Genomic DNA, 15,259 nt, shown 5'->3' on the forward strand with positions numbered 1-15,259 from the left:
AGTGGCTTTAAAATCAGTGTAAAATGAATTACTAATATGTCATGAAGTTTTTTAACCTTTTACCAAACAAACAAAGAACACAGCCCGAGTTTAAATATCTTGTTCTCTTCACTTAAGCTGCTGTAATTTCCTCCTGCGGTCTTTACCTCTGACCATCATCCCGTCCACCTGCACACTCCGACCTGACAGAAGAGGATTACAAAGGTCCTCTTAACACCCCCCCACCCAAATAATAACCCACAGCAGCTCCACACGGCGCCACCTAGTGGGCTGATATTGAAAAAGCACAAGTGAAGGAAAGAAACCGAAGAATTCTCGAGTCACATTAATTTACTTGACACATCATGAGTAGTAGCAGTTGTGTAAATGCTCAGATCCCCGTCCTGGCCCTGTGTTTGTCTGTTTCTGCTCATGTCCTCACAGTTCACTGCAGCACTGTCTGTTTGACAACTTTGCCGCTTTTGTTAATAGCAAAGTTGTAGTTCTTTGGATTGTCCAGAGCCTCCTCAATTCGCTGGTCCAAGTTCTCCAGGGTGACGAAGTTCTTTACGTCCTCCTGTAGGAAGGGAAAAGGAAACGTCAGCGTAGAATCAAATGTGTGATGGAAATTTTAAAAACATTTTTGTTTCTTCATACCTGCAGCTGTAAAACCTCCCTCTCCTTCTCCTCGAGGCGCTCCTGCTCTTCCCGTTTACGCTGAAGGATCTCTTCCAGCTTCTTCTGTTGAGCTTCTTCTTCCTCCTGTTGGACCCTCAGGATTCTAAAAAAAAAAAATACAAGTTGAGCTTCTCAAAATCTTCTTTTATACACATTCACACATACATACATTCATCAATATGAGACCCTAAAAATGCACAACATGTTTTCTTACCTGGCTTTGAGCAGGCGGAGGTTTTCCTGGTCATTCCAGGCCATCAGGGCACGATGCTGCTCCGCGTCCTGCCTCGCCCTCTCCTCAGCCTGGGACCCCGTCTCCTCCTCATACTTCTTCCGCAACACCTCCTCTTTAAACTCCAGACTGTCTCACACAGAAGGAAACAGATGATTATTATAACATCAGACCTGTTACAAACTCATATAGAGGATCTCTGCAGTAAGATCACGCAACTATATGCATGAGATGAAACAGGAAGAAAAGTAATTCAACCGGTTAAACCTAAAATAATTAAATTTATACAAGAATAAAACAAATATTCAGATTTGGCTGCAGCATTTATTCCTATCACGTACCGGAGCGCCCTCATGATCAGCTGGTACTCCGTGTATCTCTCCTTTAGCACCACCATCTCCACCGGATCCACGGGTGGAGGCACTTTGATTCGCCCCTCTTTGGACTTGGCTACCGGATCGGTACGCGACTTTCGTCCGCGGACAGCTTCCACGAGCACGGCTCTGCTGGGAGCAAGGAGTCGGGCCGCCTGGAGGACGCTCCTCCCGCCGATTACCTGGAACATGTCGGCGTCGAGGTATCGAAACAAGTGCAGAATCGTATTCGCTAATTATAAACCGTTAATTGAGACATTTAAGGTTAGAAAGCTGCGTTGTAATTTAACATTGAGACAGAAATGTTATCCACATATGACGGCGGCCATTTTGATGCCCTCTGACCCGCCGGAAGTGATTAGCAAAGACACATGCACGCTAGCGTCATCTGCAGGTTAGCAAAGGATGCTATCAAGGTATTAATCTGACAAAAACATCAAATAAATGTCACTTTACTGTGCCAAACTTTTTAAAACCAAAACGTTTCAAACGGTAAGTTTTAGTAGTCTTACCCTTCTCAATTTTGCTACATTAGTATGTTTTGTACAGTTAAAAATATTTAGATTTTTAATTAGTCAAAGTCACAAGTTAATTGTATCAACACAGTTTTCTGTTTCCTGTGTCCGTAACGGGACAGATCAAATATTATTATATAGATATCGATCAAACTGATTGATAATCACCACCATGCACTGCACCAGAGGCCATAAACACTAAAACTTGACTTGTTGTGAATGTGAATATCACTTGTTATGTATTTTATATGTATTTATATCTAGAGAAACTAATGTATGGTCAATTTGCTGGCAGCTTTTCGTCCTTTCCAAGTCTGGAGTAGCTTAACTGTTTGTCATTAATCCAAAAAAACATGATATTTCAGGGATAAACAGATTTTTTTGCACACAATGTCCTGATTTTGATTCTTTCTTTGTGGTTCAGTGGGATGCCTGGTGACATTTTGGTGACTGATGCTGCTGCTGAGGCAATCTATCAACTCATTACAGCCTCAGCCGGCTTGCCAGGAGCGTGGGATGATGGGAAATGGTGCAGTGCCGCTGTGTGTCGGTCCTCTGACATTGAGAGCTCCAGGTAAAAAAAAAAAAGAAGTTTCCTTTACAAACATTGTGTGTTGTGCTCGAAAAACGTACAGACTGTGTCATTTAACAGCTATCTTTGCTCTTTAACAAGTATTTCTGTTTACATTTAAGGCTTAAATAAGCTTGCAATAGTGTTTTTTTTTTCAGATAAAGTATGCAATTTACCCCTTGTTCTAAAACCAGCAGGAACATAACCGATGCAATTACATTTAATTATCAAACGTGTCAAATAAGAACGCAGAAGTATGAAGCATTTTGCAGGTCAGTTATATGTTTATTCAGCTTGTTGCCGGCTGTTACAGGTACACCGAATGTAAAGGTGCAGACTTTGTATTAGTTTCACAGATGTAAAGCACCATTTAGGTCTAAGATCAGCAGACAAACAACAAGGAGCTCCTGCAGTCATCTTTCAGTTTCATCGTTTTAACTTTAAATAAGGGAAAAACAAAAATCTAGGCCGAGAGACACACTGCATGTTTATAAGAAGAAACCAGTAACAATTAATCTTCCACAGCATTTACATGTCCAGGACGTTTTATTTAAATATTCAAATAACCAAATAGGAAGACTCAAATTTACTCGGCGTAAATGCAGAGGAAGACTAACTAAAAATAAAAACAGTATTTAAGGTTACTGATTCAATACTACTACAGAACCAGGGACAGGAAGTTGCATCGTTGATTGGTGGAGTTCCTGGTGGAAAAACAGCTACAAGATTCTATTCAAACACAGATATGGTCCAAGCAGTGAGAGACAGAATGAATATTTTTGCTCCTGCTTCACAAACAATTGGTCAAATGTTTGCACAGCAAGGATTCAGGAAGGAAGGTCAAATGGTCAAACTGTGCTGCTTGGACCTTAACGTGCATGACAGAGAGGAACTCGGCCAAAACAATACCGCCATCCGACACAGTCGTGTAACTAATGCAGTGCAGCCACTCTGCCTTTTACATCTTCTTGATGTGTGGTGTCAGAACGTGTGTAGAAGAAGGGGGACTTCTTGTGGACCTCTTGTTTAGCACAAGGGCGCAGCTGTCTTGAGAAAGATGATGGTTGTTTTGATGGTTTTGGGAATAGGAGGGGTAAAGCAATTTGTATTTTTTTTGGGAGGTAAGAAGGGGAAAAGGAAAGAGGTAGGGAGATGATGAAGAGGTGATGAAGGTTCATGAAGGATTCTCAGGTTGTTCGGGGGTGTGGAGAATTCAGGTTTATGCCAGGCTGGTGGCGTTTAGGTTTTAATTTAACGCGGGAAAGGATGGATAAGCCAGCCGAATCTCTTCTCCTTCCAGAAGTTTTCTAAAAAAAATAAAAGAAAAAGACATATTCAGTACCAGCAGGGTGTTTAGGTCAATTTGGATTTTAAAAAAATGAAGTTGTAAAACAGCATGTATCACCTGTACGCCGCTATTTCAATATCCAGGGCCATCTTCACATTGAGAAGATCTTGGTACTCTCTCAGGTAGCGCGCCATCTCCTGTTTGGCTTCAGTGATATCCCGCTCCAGGTCACTTATCCTCATCTGGAAATGCAGAAAATAGAAATTAAACACTTAATATTTGCTTCAAAATGGACAGAAATCATTTACTGCTGAGCACTAAAGCATTAGCAAGGTGAAAATATGAGAGCTTGTACAGAAGAAATACTGCTCGTTCTTATTTTGTATTGTTTGAGAAGGAGACTCCAGAATCCAGATACCACTCATTTACCTGGTACTTGGTCACCTCCTTCGCCTGCGTCTCTTCCAGCTCGTCAAGTTGCTTATTTAGGGACTCGATGACGTTCCGGAGAGCTTCGATCTCCGAGGAGCGGGACTGAAGCAGTCTCCGGTACTCCATGGTCTCCTCCCTGATGGCGTGCACGGCCTCGTTGTTCTGGCTGGCCATCTCCGCCACGCTTGCGAACTTGCTCTGATACCATTCCTCGGCCGCCTGCATGTTCTTGTGGGCCAGCCGCTCGTACTGCGCCCGGATGTCTCGCAGGGCGATGGAGAGGTCAGGCCGGGACACTTCCACATCCACGCTGATGTTAGCCACCTGCAGCTGGGCCTGCAGCTCTGCTTGCTCCTCTGCGAAGACCTTCTTCAGGAAGACTATTTCATCACACAGAGAGACCACACTGGCCTCTGCATCACATTTGTAGATCACAGCTCTGCTCGCCTCCTCTCTTGCCTTCTGCAGGGCCTCCTCTGCATCCATACGCCGCCGCGCCTCCTCCTCCAAGCGCTCCTTCATCTGCTCGTACACATCTCGCAGGTAGTCCCTCTCCGCTTCCATTTGCATCTTCTCCCCATTCTCAGAGTCAATCATGGCCCTCAAACTCCGCACCTCTCCCTCATAAACTGCCTGCAGACGGGACGGGTCATTCTGTCGTCTCTTCAGTGAATCCAGATCAGCCAGCAGGGCTCGGTTCTGCACCTCCAGGTGCCTCACCTTCTCGATGTAGGTGGCAAAGCGGTCATTCAGGTCCACAAGCTGTGCCCTCTCCTGGGAGCGCAGACCAAGCAGCTCTGTGTTGAGGGAGCTGGCCTGAGCCAGGTCCATCCTCTGAGACCCATCTGGCAGGGAAGAGGAGGCCATCCTTAGGATCCTCTTCCCAGATGGTGGAGCTCGGGAAGAGGAGTAGAGAGAGGAAGACATGGAGGATTTCGTGGTTGTTCGGGATCCTTTGTAGCTGTCCCAAGGACGACGGTAGGAGAAATAGGAATCGTAGCTCATGATGAATTTTTTGTTGTGGATTTTTTGTTTGTTTAAGAAAAGGAGATGAATGATTCAGTTTCAGAAGGTTTTTAATGTCCCCCTTGTTCTGCACACCATCGGTGAGGATGAGCGAGCGTTTTTGCACTGCACCAGTTCAGTGATGCTGCAGATCCCAAGCTTTTATAGAGTGAGGCTGCCTGCCCCCTCCACCACAGAGAAGCATCGGTGCTGTCAGCATTTGCTAGGCCAATAGCAGGCTGCTGCAGTGAAGAGAGAGAGAGGTTGGTTTTGAGACTCTCACTCTCAGCTCAGGCCCGAAGAGTGGATGTGGTAGAGCAGGTTTTTTTTTCATTCATTCCATTCAAAGGCATTGAAAGCTCTTGTATATGTGTCTGGTTGTATATTTTTGCACTCAAGGCAGGCTCAGATTAAGCATGCATGTATATAATGAAAAAACAAACATAGAAAACCTTGTAAAAAATTACTAGAAACAGTCTTTTCCCACAACTAGAGAGAGAAAATCAATATGTGGTGCATAAAAAATGAAGTAAGAGGAGAGAAGCATAACCATTACCAGCCAGGCACTTAAAGAATTTGATGCTCTGGTAAACGATAATATGAAAGATTTTTTTTTTCTGTTGTCAGAGATACATATCTGATCTAATTAGATTGCAAATTGATGAGTCATTTATGCTCTTCAGCTGTCCTGACTCTGTGTGTCTGTGTGCGTGAGACCTCTGAAGTGCTGTCTGCATCTGCTGACACACAGAAACAGTCCTGAGATGACTCACAGTACACGTATAGATCATCCTGAGCATTTGTAGGTCGAGCTGATCCAGTGGAAGGTTATGATTCCCCGTCAATGACACACATTTTGTGACCGACGCGGTTGGTTGGACGGACTGGTGGCAGTCTGGAGGGTGTCAGGATCGTCTCGCTGCTGCCTGGCAAGCACTTTGACCCCAGAGGCTCATCTGTCTCTGCCAATGTCAGCAGTGTGGACAAATGGGATACATCACAAAATAGACAGTTTAAAGACAAAGTCGTTAGTCAGTGTGGCTGTTGATCAATACAGATTTAACCACCGGTTCCTGGAAGTGTTGTGAGAATGCACACACAGCGAGGAACTTACATCAATGATTGGACAGCATTCAGTGAAAACAGGTTGTTTAAATGAACACATGGAATATTAGAGAGGCTGAACTGCTGTTTTCTTACACATTTTGGGTACTATTGTAGTTCTTAGTCGTTGCCAACAGAGGTTGCTGAATTCCATTGATTGCTTCACATTGAAAGTGAGAAATTACTAAGAGAAAACACAGAAATTCTTCTCATAGTCGAGTGATTGGTACGGGATTATTATACAGATACTGAATTTAGATGTTTGACGGCATTCAACATCAGTGCTGACCACAAACCACAGGAATGTTATTGTCTTTTCAAACGTTTCTGCATAATCATTCAAAGAGTTGGAGCTTGTGTAGGCTTACAAATCACCTATGGTAGCCAGTTATGTTGTTAATTTCATTTAAAAGAGTGAGAGTGAATGTTCAGTTTGCACCTTCCTTATTTAGTATCTTCTGCTTGATTATGCTACATGACGTTATAGGAAGTTGAATGGATGGGATAAAATGGCAATTCTGTTGTGCTCGCACAGTGACAATAGATTTATCTTTGTGATACAAGCATAAAAAAGGACGTTTGCTGTGTCTTTTTGCAGCATTGTAGAATACAGGGACAGGCACAGACTGCAGCGTGTTGTGCGCTCTGCTGAGAAGGTGATCGGCTGCAGCCTGCCATCTATCCAAGACCTGTACGTCTCCAGGACTCTGAGGCGTGCAGGTCGGATCACAGCTGACCCTTCTCACCCTGGACACGAACTCTTTGAGCCACTCCCCTCAGGCAGGAGGTTACGGTCCATTTGGACCAGAACCTCACGCCACAAGAACAGCTTCTTCCCCTCTGCTGTTGGACTGTTGAACTGTAATTAATGCACTGCTCTGCACTGTCACTTCACAAGATTCTGATTCTGATATAGTTGCAGAAATCTACATATCTAGCTAATTTTCTTTGCTCCAGAAGACAAAGCTGCCAACAATTATTGATAAATACAAATGAGTCTTTATCAGATTTTTGAGTAGTAATGTTTGGTCAAACAGTTTAAGGCAGTGGTTATCGATTATTTGCTGTCATGCCCCCCCTCAGAGGGCGAACATTTTTCCCGATTTTAAGGAAACCCAGGTCAGTATTTCTGTATACCGGGGTAAAATCTGGAGAGGGCGTTTGACGGTGTCAAAATTTGGATACCCCCCAACCCTACTGTAGGTCCCCTGCCTCTCGCGCCCCCCTTGGCACCACTATTGAGAAGTACTGGTTTAAGGTAACAGTCAGGGCCCAAAAGGATTTTTAGATGTTTAGAGATGTTGTCATTCATAGCTTTGAACACTAGGGGGCACATTTGCATTATTTGTCAGTGTGACTTCTGCAGCCTGTTTGAGGTGTAACAGCTGTGTGAAAGTGATTTCTTCACTTACATATTTGGCAGAATATCAGCAGGTATTTATGGATCATACCATTAAGACTCAGCTGTGAACTCAAAGAAAAATGCAAATTACTTTTTTTATTCAGAGGTCATTTACAGTGAATATATTTCCCAGTGTTACATAAGGTAAAAATAAGCACATAAAACATTTCTTTCAACAAATAAAGACTTTGGAATGTCAGGCTTTTCATTGCTAAAATCGTTTATACATTTACAAGAATTGCAGGTGCACGTGTCAATCTGTGTTTATCAACTGTGAACAGAAGAAAAATGAGCTTTAAGAGCATGTTGTTGAACTGCATGTCAGAGCTATACCTTCCACTGCTTTACATTCAGTTGAAGTCTGTCAAATGTTATCTACATAAAATCACATAAAGAATATAAGACATCTAACATATAAACCATACAGAAATGGACTTTTAGGCTAGGTTTCAATACAAAAGTGTATTCCTTTGGTAGAAAACATCAGGAAAAACATGTGCTGGATGTAAAGACTAATAGCTTGCATGTTGCATGGCCTTCTTACACCCTGGGCCAACGGACTTATGGGACTTAAACATTCACCTTTCATTATGAGTGCTGCATATTCATCTGTCTGAGCCCAGGGCAGCCTGCTGTCTGACATGCACGGGGCTGTTTCTTAAAACACAGCATCAACATCTTAATACAGCATGAAGGTGGTCATTCACAGGTCGATCTGTACAGTACTTTGGTTCATTTTTTTTAAATCACCAAGTCCTCAGAGTGCTGGAGGAGGAGGGGGGAGGATATTGCGCGTAATGCGTCCAAGTGTAAACTATGCGCCCCTATAGTTACAGTAAAGACAGAGAACATCAGAAATAAAGGAGGGGATTCCACCCCAGACTTGTCTTGTGCATGAAATCAGGCAACATTACTGCCATACACTCTAATCACTTCAGACAGTGCAACTTCATGTATCTCCTCGCTTAGAAGATTTTCAGCCTTTTGCCCATCACTCTGCCTCCCTTTGCCACTCTCTGGCTGGGCTGATCTTTAGAAAGGGGGCAGTACTTGATGGTGTGCGCATTGTCGCCGTTGGCACTGCAGAGGGGGCAGGTGTAAGCCCGGAGGATAGGGCACAGGACTCTGCCGTCCGCTGTCTTCAGGATATGGGTGCCGTAAACTTCCTCCGGTGCGCCGTTGTTCCGGCAGAAGACGCACACTTTTGGCTCCGGTTTGCCCCTCTGAGTCTGTTGTTTGCGTCTTCGGTCCATGGAGAGCAGGTCCAGGCCGGTAAAGCTGCCCCCATACGAGTGTGAATCTCTGTCTCCCAGCTGCGAATCGCCAGCAAGGTGCTCGTATGGCCTGAGGAGGGAGATGCGCTCCTTGAGGTCGTAGATGGAGATCGGTGGGGAGCCCGGGGCCGCGCAGCAGCAGCAGTCCAAGGGTCCGTCGCTGTCTCTGCCGTGCCCAATTACGCAGGAGCAAACCGGGGAATCATCATCCTCCAAACCCAGCGTTGCTTTCAGAGACTCGGTTATAGAGTTGGGGCTGCAGGACGGGCTGTTGATCTTATTTTTAGCGACGAGTGTCGAGAGACCGAGGTAGTCATTCCAAAAATTAAAGGTGTAATCATACGGAGACCGCGCGTCCAGGTAATCGCGGTCTAAGAAATCCATCCTGTCAGGGTTCAGTGTCCACAAAGGCGAGTAGGCGTTTCAGGCTGCGTGTCTGTCAGCATGGGGAACCTTTTGGAGCGGGTCCTCTCTCTTCCCTGGCTGGGTCTAGTTTGCAGAGCATTGAGCCTGTAGGTGCAGATAAGTTCCCCAGAATAAAACAGGGGGGCGTGGCTTGGTTCAAGTTGATTTTTTCTCTGGTCCCATAGGAGGGTCTACAGAGTGGAGCAGGATAATAATTCCCCCTCCCATAATATAACTATTAGCACTGATAGCCCTTTGTTTTACAAGAAAGTCATCTTTCATGATGTTTTTTTAGGATATATTCTGTTTGTTGTTGTTGGGTTTTACCATTTTTAAAAGAATAATCTGGGATTATCATTCATTTTTATTCTCACTTTATACAATTAACACCCAGTAGTTTTTTTTAGAAACCTGTTGGTTCCCATTTGGAACAACATTGTATGTTTTTAATCTGATTATTATCTCCTCATTCCATCATGTCGAACTCCTTCATAGTCAAACAAAACATCTTTATTGTTAAACATCCTGTGGATGACTGAACACAGCGAGAGAAGATCAGACTTTCCATCTGCAGTCTTTTGCATATTTGATGATGTAAGAAGCATTACTTTGTTTTATGGGGTCATGAGCCAATAAAAGATGAAGATCTGGATGATAATGGGCTTTAAAAATGTGTCGTGTTAAATTTCCTATCTTAAAGTCAACACACCCTTGCACAACAGCAATATGGCCTCTTTATCTGCACTAGGTAAAGGCTAACCACGTCTGCAAATAAAGGGGTTGATGGTGGCAGGGCCTCATGTCCGTTATCAGGCCGATTTGTCATTTGACATTTAGTAAAAACATTTAGTGTTTAGGTGCCAACACTGCTTGGTTAGGGTTATAAAATATCAGTAAAATCAAACTTATACTTTTCCTCCAGACCTGGAGATTTTACATTCATGTATTCCAACATGTCCTCCTGAAAAAAATGCTGTATTTGGTTGATAATACATCCACCAGATACAACACATGCCTGACCCACAATATTATGTTACGTTTAGGCTAACGGGTATTGCCCGACGTCACCTGATCTTGGGACCAATACAGATGCAAAAGTCTGTGTGAACACAGCAGATGATTTACTTAGTCTAGAGTTTAAGTCCCTCAGACACCGTGAGCTCTTTTTCTTCAAAGTTGGAAAACTACTAGTTAAGGTTAGGTATTAAAAACACACTAATTCATAACTTTAAAGACATTTTACAAGGAAAACCATACCCTTCTGCGGTCGCCAAGGGCTGAAATATCAGCCTGATGTTTTTTCCAAGAGTTTAAATCAGTTCTTCTTCTTCAGTTCTTCAGCAGAACTGAAGAAGCCACTTGGGGAAGTGGCAAAACGTCTCCAATAAACAATCCTTGAGTCCGGTTGCCTTGATTTAAACTCTTGGAAATGACTATGACCTGGATGAATGAGAGCATCCACATATATACAGCCTGATGTTTGTACGTGTAGCCACAGGAGGGCGCATAGCTTCGTAAACAGACCAACATAAACAGAAAATCATGGTCTGCAAGTTAGCATTTTTACAATGGCTCATAGCACCTAAAGCTGTATCTGTAGTTATACGTCAGTGGAACAAAAGACAAAGAAAGAGCGCCACCTACTGAAAGTAAAAGTTAATCAACAGAAAATTCTAGTGGAAAGATTCTTTGTTATTGGCAGGAGAGCTCTAAAACACAGTTCAGCAACACCGCTACAATAACAATGAAGATTAAAAAAAAAACTCTCTGCATTGTGTGTTCGATCTCTTCCTGCGCTGATGAACGAGTCGTTCCACGTGAAGCTGCACCTGTTCTGCTTCCCCTGAGTCCACAGCTTTGTGCTCACAACCAGCCTGCCTCTGCTCCATTGTCTCCTCTCTACAGCAAGCCGTTTAACTTCATTAATATGCATTGAATCAGAGTGTGCAGCATCTGTGTGTGTGTGTGTGCGGGTGTGTGTCAGTCAAAGCCCAGTAAAGACAGGCTCACAAAAAAAAGAGAGAGAGAGCGAGAGCTTGATAACTGACCTGACTGCCGGGACAACGACTATGTTACTATTTTTGTCACAGTCTCAATTGAAATATTAAGGGCAGTCAAAGTTGAGACAAAAGTCGTTTGCGCATCTTGTACTTTAAAGTTGGAGCTCGGATCAATTTGCTGCCATTGTGGGGGGTTGTCACTGATGAAATAAATCAGTATCATGTCTGCCACAGACTTAGTGAGTCTGATTCATTAATTTGTCAGGATATGTACATATACATATGTATAAACAGCTTGTATATCTACATCTGTATGCAGTGTTTGTTGTTTTTGGTGTATTAATGGCTAGCAGCGAAGTAGAATTTGACTCTAAATGATCTCATATCCTCAAGAAAATTTGCACAAAATGTGCACATCGGAGTAAATCCCAGAATGGATTCTCTGCAAAGAGAATACATTTGCCGCAGCTATAAAAGTTTCCAGTGAGTCAAGATGGCAGAAAGCATGAAGAAAATCATGTTAGCGAGACAGTTTCTTGTATGTGAGAATAAATTATCATCAGAATACACCACATGGTCCATTTTCAAGGTCACCTCCAGCTCTGCATGCACAAAGGAAATCATGAGAGAGCATTTAAAAGATGAATGGCTGCCATATCACAATAGATAAATTGCACAGGGGGCTAATATGACATGTGGCTCTGCTGCTGCTGCACAGTAGCCTTTTATTATTCTTAATGCAAAAATGTGTTTGGCAGCAACAAAGCAAGTATTGATAATGAATATGAAATTTCATTCACGTCTCGGAAAAATAGGACGGCGGCAGTGGGAAGATTTGGGCATGGAAGTAGAAGACAAGTTTATTTGAATAGCAATAAGTTTGGGAAAGTACATTTAAAATACAGAAACACAGAGCAAACATTATATATAGTGAGTGGAGATTCAATGCACTAATAAATCAATGCAAATTTAGTACAGAAACTTGAGCGCAGCAGAGAAAATGAATCAGTAAAGGACGCAGGAAAACAAAGTGTGGCCATGTTTTAGTGAGAAGTTGGCTCCTTTGTGTAGCAGCCGTTCTGTTTGTTGACTGCTCCTTAAAGATGTCAATAAAAACAATGTGCTAGATTTATATTCTTCAAACATACCAAATACTTTTTGGCCATGCAAGTTGGTATAAAGTGCAGCTTTAGCAAGATGATATACTCAGTTGTCTTTGTCCTTGATGGAAAATATTGAGTTTTTGCTGTTATTCTGACAGACAACACTCAGACTAAGCTGTTTTTCATGGCTGATGAATATGAATATTCCACCAATAACTCCAGGACACAGAAAGCATTGTGACATTTGCACAGATTCAAAAACCAATGCTTGAAAGTAGGTGTGTTTGTCCTTTCAAACTAGCAAATAAACATGAATATGTGTCTAATAACTCCTCCTAAACCCTGATCATATGTATGCTACGGGTGAATAAAGGCAGCAGAAGGCTGATTTTGCCCCCTTTGACCAAGACAACTGTATCTTCCAACCTTAAGAAAGTGCAATGTTTAACTATGATGCTGATTGTGCTTTAGCTGCTGTCAGATTTAACTGAAACAAACTCTTAATAAACATTTTAAAAGTTTGCCAGACCACAATTCTGTTGATAAAAATGTATCCTAATTAAATCCCAAGCTGAAAATTAATAGAAAGCTTTATGAATGTAATTTGAATATCGGTGCTTGAACAGCTTTATCTGAAACGGTCCCAGTGAAACTGGTCATTTATATTTTAGGCACACTCAGAAAGAATGCATGATAAGCTTAAACTGGTTACCGACCAAGATAACAATAACTAATCACTACTTCCATTGTAGTGAAAGAGCAGAACCAAATGCTGCTTTGTTCGCACAAAATGTGGCCATTGTTTAACTGTGTTTACTTTTCCGCCCTATCTGGACTCCACACAGCCTCCTACACAGTGTGACCAGCGTCTAGAAAGGCTTTTTTTCTAAAGGCGCTGCCTCTGTCGTCTAAAGGGTTAAAAAAATCTTAATGTGTAAATACGGCTTCAGAGTGTGATGGTGGTACCCAGAGGTCTCCTAGCAGCTCTGTCTGCTGAACAGCCGAGGCTGAGATGGGCAGGCACTGCTCCCCCATTCATCACTGTCAAGTTGAATAGAAAATTAACAAATCCCTTAATTAAAAGACCTCTCTAGACTCTGCTGTGTGTGTGTGTGTGTGTGTGTGTGTGTGTGTAGCACGTGCCAGCTGCACTGCTTCATTGTGCAAGCTACAACAGCCTGGCAAGAGACACATACACAACACTGTTTCATGCAAACACACACACACACACATGAACACCCACCACTCCTATAGACCCCTGCCATCCCTGTGGCTGCATTAATTGTATAAACTGCATAATGCAGCCAGTCTGAGCTTCACTTCATTCAGGGTATCTGTTCGTCCCCAGACACAGAGCTGGGTGGGGATTTGATCCCTGACCTCTGCCTCCTCTCTGGGGAATATAAGACTGCATCCCTAACGGTCGTCCATCTGCACACACACAGACGCACACACACTCAGACCCTCAGACCCTGGCTCCTAGAACCAACCCAACCCTAGACACGTGTCACTGTCACCAGCAGCAATAGGGAATGCTAAACAAGGCAAGGTCAACCTGAAATTAGGGGGTGTCTTTCGGCCCGTCAAGTGCTTTGTCACAACCACCAGCTCTCTGAATTGAGGCCCTGCTATTACTTACCCCGAGACTCCGCCCTCTCCACAGCAGCTAAACATTCATGTCTCCACACACATGTGCTTAACTTCCTCTTGACCTGGTGGAAGTGGAAGTAAGACTGAGAAGAATGTTCATCTACAAAGACACTTTTAAGGCATTCATTTGAAAAGCAATTAAGCCAATTAACAGACCGGTAACTGTGAGATTCTCAAACACACCATCTACTGTTCTATAAATAATATTTTCATTATTTTTAGCCTAAATTATTGATTGTTAATTAACCAGTCTGTAAGATCTGTCCCCTCTTGTTGAGTAGTAATTAAATATTAATTATTATTTCCTTTGTAACAGCCTTTATAAATGTTACATTACTGTTTAAAACTAGAGCTGCAATCATTCGAAAAATATCTTTCTTATCTCTTGCTCTACAAATAACAACTTGTTACAATGTGTTCAGCTTCATTTGACAAAGAGCAGCAAATTCTCACATTGTAGATGTTCAATTACTTTAAAGCAAAAAAAAATAGTCATTGATCAACTCATTAAGCAAATAATTTGTTCTCCAGAAGTAAAAAAACAAACTTTTTAAAGCCCCTTTCTGTCAAATTAACTCATTAGGAAGAAGCTGCCTTTGCTTTGGATGCAGTCTGTGTGCTAGGGCCAGTTGCTGTAACTTGTCATCACAAGGAGAACAGGGAAGGTGGGGGGGGGGTACGTAGTTGTAGGCCCATGGATCAGAAACTTGTTTAACTCACCAAAATCTGCGGAGATTAGAGCGGGAAGTGGTCAAAGGGTTTAGAGTGTATCGGTACAATGGGGCCAAGAGGATTAGAGGTGGATTCACTGAGCTCCTACGATGCCCTTCATCTCTGGGGGTCCACAGCCAGAGCACCTTTGTTGGGTTAACTAACGGCACTTCCCATGGACGCGGTGAACAGACCAATCCCTTTTTAATGATGCAGGGAAAATTCCATTGGCCCTGATTACTGCGATGCTTTTGAGAGCCGCCATTGTCCCACACACCATGTCGAGCTTTTAAACTGTGCAGCCAGGCGAGCGGACAGCGAGGCGTTTGAAGTCGACCTGTAGTGCTTTCTCCTGGTCCAAATAACCTCTGTTAAAACAATGCTGATACATGCATCTATTTTATAGCAGGAGCATAATGCTAACAGTAGCACTGCTAGTGCTGTAATTGCTGCTGTGGCCACCCATGCCTGAAATATATGCGGCAGTATAGAGCTTAATGGGTTGTAACATAGCACTATAATGTGGTGGATGTGTA

At 43.0% G+C, this 15,259-nt stretch overlaps 4 protein-coding genes across 4 annotated transcripts in view; 1 reads left to right on the top strand and 3 right to left on the bottom strand.

Annotated features, from left to right (window-relative positions):
* Nucleotides 1–310: 310 nt before the first annotated feature.
* On the bottom strand, nt 311–1,603 carry mrps26 (mitochondrial ribosomal protein S26). Its single transcript, XM_028394968.1, has 4 exons — nt 1,231–1,603; nt 872–1,018; nt 637–760; nt 311–556 (listed from the first exon to the last, which is right to left on the bottom strand). Exons 1-4 carry the CDS (start codon nt 1,452–1,454, stop codon nt 425–427), a joined length of 627 nt encoding a protein of 208 aa, XP_028250769.1. The 5' UTR covers nt 1,455–1,603; the 3' UTR covers nt 311–424.
* Nucleotides 1,604–1,674: 71 nt separating this feature from the next.
* alms1 (ALMS1 centrosome and basal body associated protein) overlaps nt 1,675–15,259 on the top strand; it is a 44,347-nt gene continuing 30,762 nt past the window's right edge. The window contains exons 1-2 of the mRNA XM_028394948.1: nt 1,675–1,755; nt 2,203–2,352. The gene's annotated coding sequence lies outside the window, so the exon portion shown is untranslated. The remainder of the gene's footprint in view (nt 1,756–2,202; nt 2,353–15,259) is intronic.
* Nucleotides 2,624–5,196, bottom strand: neff2 (neuronal intermediate filament family member 2). Its single transcript, XM_028394965.1, has 3 exons — nt 4,067–5,196; nt 3,755–3,879; nt 2,624–3,656 (listed from the first exon to the last, which is right to left on the bottom strand). Exons 1-3 carry the CDS (start codon nt 5,072–5,074, stop codon nt 3,596–3,598), a joined length of 1,194 nt encoding a protein of 397 aa, XP_028250766.1. The 5' UTR covers nt 5,075–5,196; the 3' UTR covers nt 2,624–3,595.
* Nucleotides 8,126–9,332, bottom strand: LOC114427142 (nanos homolog 1-like). The gene has a single exon (XM_028394967.1). The coding sequence runs from the start codon at nt 9,236–9,238 to the stop codon at nt 8,546–8,548; it is 693 nt and encodes a 230-aa protein (XP_028250768.1). The 5' UTR covers nt 9,239–9,332; the 3' UTR covers nt 8,126–8,545.

Source organism: Parambassis ranga, chromosome 22, assembly GCF_900634625.1.
Source record: "Parambassis ranga chromosome 22, fParRan2.1, whole genome shotgun sequence".
In the NCBI taxonomy this organism is placed as follows: Eukaryota; Metazoa; Chordata; class Actinopteri; family Ambassidae; genus Parambassis; species Parambassis ranga.